The following is an 11,398-nucleotide window of genomic DNA, read 5'->3' as shown; positions in this document are numbered from 1 at the left end:
AGAAACACGCTGGCAAAAATGTGTATGGAGATTCTCCATCAATCAGGTCATGGTTATTCCAAAGGTGCTTTTCCAAAAAGCCACTGTACTTTCTTGGTAAGAAAGTTGTCAGTTATCTTTTAGAAAAGCATCTTCGGACACATTAGCAAGAACAGGTTGTATAGTATTGGAATCACTGCCTTGATTTTCTTACACCTACTAAGAGTTGGACAGATTCTTATTTAGCTGAAGATAGTAAAGTAGCCTCACAGAAAAGAGACTAATCAAGTCTGGTCACCTTCTATATATGGATTGCTAGATAAAGATTAACCTTGTGAGAAAACAACCACCAAATTTAATGTTTAGTATTTAGTATTTGAATTTGTTTCTGTTAATATTAGACTAAAATCTGTTTTGAAACATGAGTTATCATAACAAATAGCAAACATAGCCTTAATATGTTCAGCGTAGAACAAATATGGACTATAATCCTATGATTTATGTACATGCAGGCTTACTATTAAATTGTTTATGTCACTGAACTGCCAGTAAAACGACAATGTAACAGATACCCACTCTTTATAAATTAGCATGTTTGTTTCAGTTCAAATACCAATGAGATATATTGAATTAATTATTTTTGCACTAGGGAAATGTTTGTGAATCATCAACTACTATATTTCAATTATTTTAATCCTAAAAACACAATAAGGAATATCAAAGTATTTTATTTCTTTAGAAAATTTATTTGACATCTATCTTGTATTCAACAATTCTCGATGCTTAATTTAATCAGCGTGAAAGATAAACTCTGCGAATCTGATTCTCCTAAGTCATTTTCTTAGTAGGACTTGCAGAAAAGAAACATCTAGGATGAAACATCTTGGGAATCAAACTAACATTTACAGGCAAAGTTGGAGCCCACATCACCCTGAATCTAGGGTTTGTACATGAACCTGGAGGAGAACCAAACATTCCTGGGAACAAGGCAAGTAGCACAATCTTTAGATATCAGCCAAAATTCATTTAAAGATGTCAAGGGAAAGTGTTGGAATGTGAGAAGGATCTTGGATGAGGGTGAGGGAGATGCTGCCTAGAGGATAAGTGAGGGGAGAGCCTGCATTTGCATAATTGGCAGAGAAACTTAGAAAGGATCCACCCTAGTTGAGATGGCAGATTTGTACTTTCAGACTTGCAAGACTCTGTTAATGTAGCCTTATAATTAAGGTATTATGGTGAAGAAATGCTGCCTAGGAAATTTAGCAGTCTGAGAAACTCAGGGAGGATCCATCCTAATGGATCAAGCAGTTAAAAATTGTGGTAGGAAGTTTCAGACTTATACGTTTTTTAATGTAGCCCTAGAATAAATTAGAATTATTTCCTCTAGTTGTGTCTCCTATCTGGTTTAGCTAGAATGGTTGACAAAAGTAGAATTAGTTCATCCTGTCAAGTTTCCTATATAGTATATCTGAGACGCTAAAGGTAGGAGCAACACAACATTCTGAGGGGATGTCCTAAAAGTGCTTTTTCAAGAGATAACTGGACTTTCTGATTTTTCTTTGAAGACATTTTGCTTCTTATTCAAGAAGCTTCTTCAAAGCTGAGCAGTTTATTCAGCTTCTCTGATGAGAAACAAAACGTCTTCAAAGAAAAACCAGAAAGTCCAACTGCCTCTTGAAAAAATACCTTTGGGACAACCATGACTTGGATGACTGAGAATCTCCATAGACATTCTGGGGGGATAGATATCATTCCAGAGGCTAAATGGCACAGATATTAGATGTCATTCAATGTGGGACATGAAAATGGAAAACGGAAAGAAGTGATGGAAGAAATGTGAACCTTCAAGTAATCATGACCCATGCCATGAAGGACTTTACAGTTTACTACCAGTACCTTGACTAACATTTAGAAGCACATCAGCAACCAACGCAGCTTGCAGAGGTATGGTTATGCAGCTACATTCTGGACCAGTGATTTTTCAAGGGTAGTCCCATATAGAATGCAATGTAATAGTTTAAACATGAAGTGATTAATGTATTAATATCTGTAAGAAGAGATTTATGGACAAGTAAAGGACTGGTTGGGGCCATGGTTCTCTTGGCCACAGCTGCCACATTTCCCAGGTGGTATCTAGTTATATCCATGAGGTGATGAATGCTTTCATTTCTGTACCATCTGCCTTCGTTTTTCAACTGGTATGCCCCCCTCCTAAAAAAAGGCATTGTTAAACTTTAACAATAAGTGTAATCTGGCATGCTTTTCACCTGTGTAGGAAGGGCAGCAGGTCTTTTGAATTCTACGGTATAGTGCAGTGTTGGGGGTTTCAGTTCAATGTATGGAGTGTGAAGGATGTGTTTTAATGGTCATGATGTGCACTGAAGATGGTGTTTGATTTCGTTGTACGAGGTGCAATGACAATAAACTAAACTAAAACTTTTCTCAACGTTCATCCAGTGCACAAACTTGCCTTCTTTGGTAGGATGATCCCCTGCGTACAAAATCAAATCTACAAGAAATGCTTGTGTAATTTTTAACTGTAGAGGCTTATTTGTTCCTTAAGTTAGTCATTTTGCATGCTTTGAAATAGGTCCAACATTAAAATGGACGCCAACATTCACTTTCTTCTTCTAAAGGAAAATAGCCACGTCAAACTGTCTTGTTTCCTACACAGGTGAAAAGCATGACGTGCCGCTCCACCGGGAGAAGATAACACGGCTACTTGTGGCTAAAGGCAGGGAAAGGTGAAGCAACGCGGGGCAGTTTCTGAACCGGGAAGTGTCATTCTCGGGAACGGAAAAGACTTTTCAAGAGGAAGGGAAAACGGGCCCCGCCAGCCCGCGGAAGGATGCTTAACGGCGGTGACGGTGCCGCCGTGGGAGCCTCCTTCCCGTCCGCAGCGACCGCCTGGGTTTCCTCTCCAGGCAGGGCCTCCCAAATCCCTGGCTCCGCCTGCACCACATGACCGCTCCGTTGCCTGCAAACTTTCTTCTCCTTGTCCCGGGGCGGCCGCGACCGAGGCTGGAAAATGGCGGCTTAGCAGTGTCGCCGCCGCGTCAGTCTCCGCCTCTCTCCTCCCCGGCTTTCCCCGACGGCTGGCGGGCTCGGGCTCCTCTCAGTTATGACGCGTTGGATACCCACCAAGCGCGAGGAGAAATACGGCGTGGGTGAGCGCTTTCCCTTTCCCCTCTGCCGCCCGCCGCGGGGATCCCTCGCTCGTGGTGCGGCTCCCAGCGAACTTCCTCAGAAGTTGAAGCTGCGCGGCTGAGAAGCGGGTGTCGCAACCAAACCGAAATCTTCCCCGCCCCTGACGAGCAAGTGACTCGTCTTTTATCCCTTTCCTATCCGACGCCTCACTGGGGCGCTTTGGGGAAGGGTCGAGGCTGGCGAGACAAAGCGGCTTCATCCCTTCTCTCAAAAGGCCCGCGCTGATGAAGGATTGGGGCGGGGGGGGATTGAGGGGCTCTTGTTTCGCCTTACTTCCCATTTCCTCTGCCGAGAGAGGCTTCTATTTCCTACCTCCTTTCTGTCCGAGTCTTTCTAGCGTCGTTTGGAGTTATCTCTTCTTTGATATCTTAGTCCTTTCATTATTTTCCATTTTTGTTGCTTTTTATTTACACTCCCCCATGTCTTCCACGAGTTTTTTTTTGTTGTTGTTAGGGAAGCGAGGTCCAACCGAACCGCACTTTTGTAATCTGCAGAACAGGACTCAAGTTTCTTCTAACACCCTCTTTCCCCATTAACCTGCTGAATTCTCCTTTCAAAAGAAAGGAAGTGGGGGGAAAATCGGTGTCCACTCTTTTTAAATCTTCCTTGCTTGGACTTATTTTGATATAGAACAGACAAATAGGAATGAATCCCTGTTGGATATTGTTTCTTTTCTGGAAATCTGGCTAGTGATTGATGCCATAAGCTGAATATTGAGTCCGAAGTTTTTTAAAAAAATAGTCTTCTCTGCAATAGTCTTTCTGACGGGGGAATTAGAATTGAGTCCCATTGCAGGACACACCAGTATCTTGCGCTGTAGATACTCAGCCTGTCTTGTTAGTGTTCAATGTTGTCTAGAGGAGCCTGCAATTATATTGTCTTCAAGATAGGTGTGCAGAAATATTCATTAGTATTGAGATTCTTGCTAGATTAGTGAAACCTTAGTTGATTTATTGCATGATTTAAGTAATGGGAGAAATAAAACAAATCTGAATGAAATGGATTTCTTCTATTAAGATGATGGTTACATCAGAAATTACTTCAGAAGTACCATTCTCAGCTATGTGTGAAAAAAAGAAGGAATGTTTCATCTAAGGAAGTACTTGCCAGATGCAAAGTTTTAAATCTGGCAGTGCAGCAGTAGTTATTATTCCCATAGGTGTGTGCACAGATCGTAATAAGCCATAGTTTGTTGAATAATCCAAAATTAGCTAGGTTTACAATTCTGATTTATTTCAGGTTTCAAAATACTGTTATATTTGTAGTCTGAATAGCAAAGTAGCGAGCAATATTTAGGTTGGCATGTATTTTCAATTTGTGCAGTTAATAAATATGTTGCATCCAGAATATTGGAAAATTTATTAAGTCACAGTTAAGTTCACAAAGAGTAAGTATATCTTGAGAGCATAGCTGGTAGTTTTCTAGATGTGAGAGTGCTACATTTTTAAAGTATTTTTCATATTGCCATACTTACTTGCCAACATTTGAAGAAATGCACATTGTGCCCACCAGTGTGATATATTCAACTATCCAATAAAGAAGCTATTCTTGGTTTCTGATGCTTTTTCCAAATGAAGTAGAAAAATAATAGCAGTTGGGGATGAGGAAAAAGAAGTGCAAAATTGTTTATTCTTCTCTTTCTCTCTTCTCTTTCTGTCATATGTCTGCTTTATTTGTGTGGATTTTGAACGAACCCATGGTAGGAAAGAAATATGGCTGTTGTATTCTTCAAATTTTTTGTTTAGTGCTTGTTTTTAGCAATATGCATTATCTGTATAGTATCTAATTTCACTCACATTAGGACTATTGGAAAGAATTGAAATAATGAACATGAAATTATGCAATAGTATTCAGTATTTACATTAGTAAAAATAGCAGATAATGCTAAATAAACTTTCATCGTGCATCACTTGTGGTTTTGTTTCATGTAATATCTGTCTTGTGCAGGAAAAAAACCCAATCTATTGCTTTTCTCTAACCTGGTTCACCAAATTAAGCTATTATTAGTGCTGTGAGATCTGGATTGCAAACTAATTCTAACTGCTGCTGTCTAATGATTCTGAACACAGATCTGATAACCCTAATAATAATTTTTCTTATAGTAATTGACTTAAAATATTGTATCATGCTATATTTAACGTATTATTTATGCAATCACATGTTTTGTAAACCAGCTATAGTTTATTTAATAAATTATGATTAAGCAAACCAAAGAGCGAATGGGCCCCGCATGCTATGATAACACACATTATATGGAATAATCCACACTTGAAAAATGTATTCTTTGTTAAGTTCAGATAAAACAAATTACATTATCATACTATATGATAGATGAAACTACATTGAATGGCTCATATGCACCAGGAATCATACTTTAATTATCCAACTGCATGGGCAGGGGCCTCTGAAGAATGTATGCATTTTGGTATTAAAGTGCAAGTGCTGTCTTTTAAGTACTTTCATAGCTTATCACCCATATTTTAATCTATTTTTTCCTTGAATCCATGTGTCCATGTGAATAGTCCATACTTCATTCTATTGTGTGAACCCAAAATACTGAGTTGAATGAATGATCTTCAGTTCTTCATTCTCTGATCAGAAGTAATGAAACACAAATACAGGCAGTCCTCAATTTAGGATTATTCATTCAATGAGCATTTGAATGTATGGTAGCATTGAACAAAGGGTCTAGTCCCCAGAATTATGGCCATTGTAGCAATCATGTGATCACAATTCACCTTAGGGGAGCTTCAACTCCTCACTACCCACCTATCTCTCCCATCTATGCCCTTTGGTCCCAAGCCATCCTAGCTCTACTTTGCCACCTTATTGCTGCTACTGCAGACCAAGCATGCCAGCCCTTGCCCATGCAGGTGTTAGCCACGCACTTTTTCCCCCAGGTCATGCATGCAGTTTCCTCACGAGGAAGGTGAGCCCCATGTGACCAGAATCTGTCTTGTAAAGGCTGGGCACACCTCAATCAGCAGCAGGAGTAACAAAATGGAGGTCAGATGGAGTGCAGGGTGTAGAGAGCGACTGGGCTGGGCTGGCTGTGGCTCTGGCTGCACTCTTGCGGCTGGATTTCATGCTGCAAAGGGCTTCATTCTAAGTTGTGGCTCAAGGGCTTCTTGCAACCTCACAGCTGTGCTGTACCAAGAAGTCATGTTACTTCACATTGCTGGGCTGGACTGAGACTGGGTTTTGTACTGCAGCTTAGGGGCATTTTGCAGAGCAGCAGTGTGCCAGAAAGCCCCTATGCCACAGTGTGGCAAGCACACACAGAGCTGTGTGCTCTGGAGCTGCTTGCTGTCCCACAAGGCAGGATGCAGGGCAGTCCCAAGGGCAGAGATGGGGGAATAGATGTGGGGAGGGAGAAGAATTGAAGAGAAGGTAGTCCCTTACTTTACTAAGGCTCATGGCTGGGAGAGACAGAGTCCCAAATGGCTTGGTTTGAAGTGGGTGTCAGCTAATGACTGGTGGAATTTAGTTAATGCCAATGTCGGAATTGTTACTAAGCAATGCAGTCATGTGATGTCTTGGTTTACAATTCCATTATTTAGAGATGGTAATTCAAGTGCTAATTGTGATAAGTCGAAGACTACCTATAGTTCAAGTGATGAAGACATTCATCTGTAATATAGTATTGTTATAAGGCAATAAGATATCCTGATGATCTGTGAATGGGGCTGTTTCTCTAAATAATGTTATTAAAAAACTCCTGTGTTTGATTTATCTTGGTAGGTTCCCCCTATTATCTTCTTGGTTGTGAATGATTAAGGCATACTAGTAAGATAGGCTTCATTTCATATGCTCTAACTGCTTGTAATTGCTAGATCTTAACCTTGATTATCCAATTTAAATTCAATATTTTTGAGGTTCAGATGTCTGTTACTGCTTTCATTTGATTAAATAAAGAATTAATTACACACTGACATTGTTTTCTGATTATTGACAGAAAAAATTACTTACTTGTACATATACTACCAGGTTTGATTTTTGCAGTATTTATTGCTTGTATCACATCTATTCAGAATTCATTTTGAAGCAGTATTTTTAGAAAATATTCTGCTAGCCTTAGAGTATCTGGAGAATCCTTCATCAGGAAAAACTAAGGATTCCACATTTTTTTGAGCAAATAGACCCATCCTAGAGCAGATGTGGCTATTATACATATTGATTACCCTGGCAACTGTAGTTAATTATAAAATATCTAGTTATCAGTTTACTTTTGTACACTTCCAAACAAGGTTTTGATTCTAGCTATCTTTCAGTTTTTTAAAATGCAGTTGAAATTGTACTGTGATTAGTATTTTGAGTTAGTCATAAGCTGTCACCTTATTGGATGATAAACTACTCAATATTGCAAAAATCAAATGGTTATGATGAGTTGTAGAAAGATCTTCTTAAACTAGCAGAAAGATCAAAAGACAAATATGGTCCAATTTAAATAAATGCAACATTAGGCATATTGGGTCATTAGATACAAACAAACACTGATGGGACCTGAGCTGTTCAACAAATTAATAAAAAGTTCTTGGGGAATAGTGGACAGTGAAGATGTAAACTGGGGGGAGGGGGCAGTTGTGAAAAGGACAAATTTAATTCTAAGGGATATTAGGAAAATGGTTGATATAAAATGTCATCTTTGTAATATGAAAATAGTTCTTTTTCCTACATTTGAAAAATATAAATAGACTTGGAAAAAACATAGAACAAGGCAGTAAAAATAATCAGAGGACTCAGCCTTTTTATTTCCATAAGAAAAGGTCATTTGAGATTCTTGCTTGGAAAAATAGGTGGTTGACAGGATATATTATTGAGGTGCATAAAATCACTTCTGTTGTGAAGAAAAAGTTTGGGTGAAATATTTTTATCATCCCTTAAAACATTAGGACAAGGATTAGAGCGCAAGAAGATAAACAATTTTATAAAATTTGGGACCTTTTCTATCAATGGTTAGATGATGAAATATGACAATAGAATACCTAGAATCTTAGATAATAAGGAATATTCTTGTTTTTTCTTTTTCTTTTGTTATTAGATACTATATCTATAAAGTGTTTTTTTTTAGGATAGAATTGGCATGATTATGTGATTTGTTATAGAATAAATTACTTAAATTATAGTTATCTCATAAAGTATGAACGAATAAAAGTATAGTCAAATGATTTTTTTTTTAATAATGATATGAAGATATATAAGTTAGGATTGAAAATAAGAGCTATTATGTAACATAATTGTAATTGAGACTACGAAATGGATGCACAAAACTGATGAACCAACCGACACACTGTTTGTATATAAGTATGGAAGAGAGCTGATGCTTTTATGTTTTGTCTGTTTTTGTTTGTTTGTTAAAAAAACCAGTAAAACTGTTTTCAAAAACAAACAAACATTAGGACAAGGGTTCACCTGAAGATAGAAGGAAATTTAGAATAAATACAAAAAGTACTTTGTTACACAGAACTTAACTAGCCTGTGGAGTTCATTACAAGGTGTAGTGATAATCACTAATTAGAGGGATTAGATAATTTTATGATACAATAGGGTTATTTGTCTTGAATATCTATTATAGTGTCTGGATTTGGGGCAGCATGTCTCCAAATAGCAATGACAGATAAAATATTTATGTCTTTATCTACTTGTGAATATCCCAGTGACATTGGATTGGTCACTGCAAGAAACAAAAAGATGAGCCTTCACTTAATCCAAGAGGCCTATCTATATGTTTAATTAGCAGGATATCTATTTCTAATTTTTTAAATGGAAATAATTTCTCACAAATAAAAATCAGGTAGGATGGGAAGCTTGGCTAGTATCTAGAGAAGTCACTATAGGTGCTTGCCTAAGGATTGTAATTGAGATTGGAATTTCCATCACCAAGCAAGGTAGTCTAAAAGTGTGACATTATATGACCACGCTACTTAGCAATAGCAGATCTGGAAATCCCTGGTTACTGTTGTTACGTGAAAACTGCATGGATCATTAAGTGATGACCTCATATGATCACAATTTCTGACTCCCTGCCAACTTCCCCTTTGACTTTGCTAGCAGAGAACATTGACAAACTGGCAGGAAATGCTGCAAATCACAATTATGTGATCGAGTTGTAGTTAGAAATCTGATGTAAGGGATGGCAGCTATAGAGGGGGAGATGGTGTAATGGACTATGGTGAAGTGGCAGTTTACCAGGAAGGAAGCACATTCCAAGGAGGAGGGGGGAAGGTGGGATGTTAAAAGGCAACACAGTCTTTTATCACACCTAGAGCTGGATTGGATACAGAGGAAGAGAGTTAGGGTAGCCATTCCCTAGAATCTCCCAGGATATATCCTTTAGGGCAGGGGTCACCAACCTTTTGGACTTCGGGGACCACCAAACTCATAATTTTAAATCCCAGAGACCACTAACCAGTTCTGTGGGCATGGTCTAATTTGTGGGTGTGGCTTGGTGGTCATGTGACTAGCTGGGCATGGCTTGTATGTAAATATTATAAATATATAAATATTATTTTTTTTATAAAAAAGAGCAACTAAATCAGGCAAAGTAGGCATGTAGATTGAGTTGCTCACAGAATCATTCAGTGATCTATCTATCTGCCATCAGCTAGCTCAGTCTGTCACATAAAATTTGCTTGCAAGCAAACTCATAAAATTTGCTTGCAAGCAAACTCATAAAATTAACTCACAACATACAATGTTTGTAAATATTGAATTTTTTATATATAAAAAAGAGCAACTTTTACCCAAAATCAGGCAAAGCAGGCAGGCAGATTGAGTTGCTCACAGAATCATTCAGTGATCTATCTATCTGCCACCAGCTACCTCAGTCTGTGACATAAAATTTGTTTGCTGTGAGTCTGCACTGAATAATAGAAACTTCAGTCCTAAGGGAGGTTCAGTTGTGCTTAAAAGCAGAGTCGAAGATCTAAAGACTAGCTAGAAAGCAAGAAATCCAACTATTTCTTGCTTCCTAGCTAATCTAAATCTCCCAGCACAGCAGAACATTTGATGGGAAAAGGAAAAATAGCAATTTAGCAGGCAAGCTTGATGGGTAAGGAGTGAGTGGGCGGGGAGGGTTCCCACGGGCCACGTGGGCAGTGCAACCTTGAGTTTCTGTGCAGACTGGATTAATTGCTTTGTGGGGTGCTCGGGGTGAAATTTCTCTGCATCCCACCAAAATTTTCTTGTGGCCCACTGGTTGTCGACCGCTGCTTTAGGGTGAGATTAGTATTGGTTTATTCTGACAAGATTCAGTTTACTGATGTAGCAAATAAAGAACTGAAGTTTGGCTGAATTGTTCTATGTCATACTTGCGCTGGACTAGTCCAAAAACAATTATCACTTTTCCGGCAGTGTTGCAAATTTGAACCATGAACAAATGGTTATTAAATGAGCACCATTTGTATACTGGGATCCAAGAAACAGGATGGTGAACTGGAATTCTACAGGTTTGAGAGTGATACAGAGCATTGTGTATGAAAGGAAAGGGTGCTTTGGAGTATACAGGAGTCTACACATAGCATCTGTCTATAATCCATTAAAACAGCTGTATTTTTCCCAGATTATACAGTATCTGGAGGAAATTACACAGCTCTAAAGCAAAATTCTCTTAAGTTGGAGTTGATTTCTGTGATGACAGAGATACACATGTAGTTCATACAGATTATATTCCAAAATAATTGAGTATTTTAACAGTCATGTGTTTGTTTTGGCTATTCAATAATGTTCACAGCTTCTCTATTAGAATTTAATTAGTGTTTGATAGAAAAAGTGAGAGATTTATGACATTTATATTCCACAGTGTTTTTGAAGAAATATTTTTCACTTCATTTAATATTCCCGAATCAGTTTATATTCATTTGCATGTAACTTCTTTCTGAAACAAGCAGAACACACACACACACACACACACACACACACCAGAATATATTCTAATTAACTAGTATGTAAATAAGAAAGAAATTTTCTTTGTAGAATGACATCTTAGTAAGTATTGGGCATTACTCCTTTAATATTATTATTTGTTGCTATTGCTGAGATTGTTTTGCTTGACTTAGTATGATATATATGCTTGACATTTGATTGGAAATCCTGAGTTCTTGCTTAGCATCATGTATGCCACCAGTTGATTTTTTTCTAAAAAAATGTTATATAGTTTAGTGTGATAGGAAAATTCAGGAATAGAATTGGGTGGAAGAGAGGGAGGGGTTGT

At 38.1% G+C, this 11,398-nt stretch overlaps 1 protein-coding gene across 1 annotated transcript in view; it reads left to right on the top strand.

Moving 5' to 3' along the window:
* The first annotated feature begins 2,971 nt into the window (after nt 1-2,971).
* The window catches only part of DOCK1 (dedicator of cytokinesis 1), a 399,928-nt gene continuing 391,501 nt past the window's right edge, over nt 2,972-11,398 (top strand). Inside the window, exon 1 of the mRNA XM_026704953.2 lies at nt 2,972-3,146. Coding sequence (XP_026560738.1) covers nt 3,101-3,146 — 46 coding nt within the window. The 5' untranslated portion in view covers nt 2,972-3,100. The remainder of the gene's footprint in view (nt 3,147-11,398) is intronic.

The sequence above is a fragment of the Pseudonaja textilis genome, chromosome 4 (assembly GCF_049901715.1).
Source record: "Pseudonaja textilis isolate UNSWEBS1 chromosome 4, rPseTex1.2, whole genome shotgun sequence".
Classification (NCBI taxonomy): Eukaryota; Metazoa; Chordata; class Lepidosauria; order Squamata; family Elapidae; genus Pseudonaja; species Pseudonaja textilis.
The sequence above is the reverse complement of the archived record's forward strand: the minus strand, read 5'-3'. Positions and strand labels throughout refer to the sequence as shown.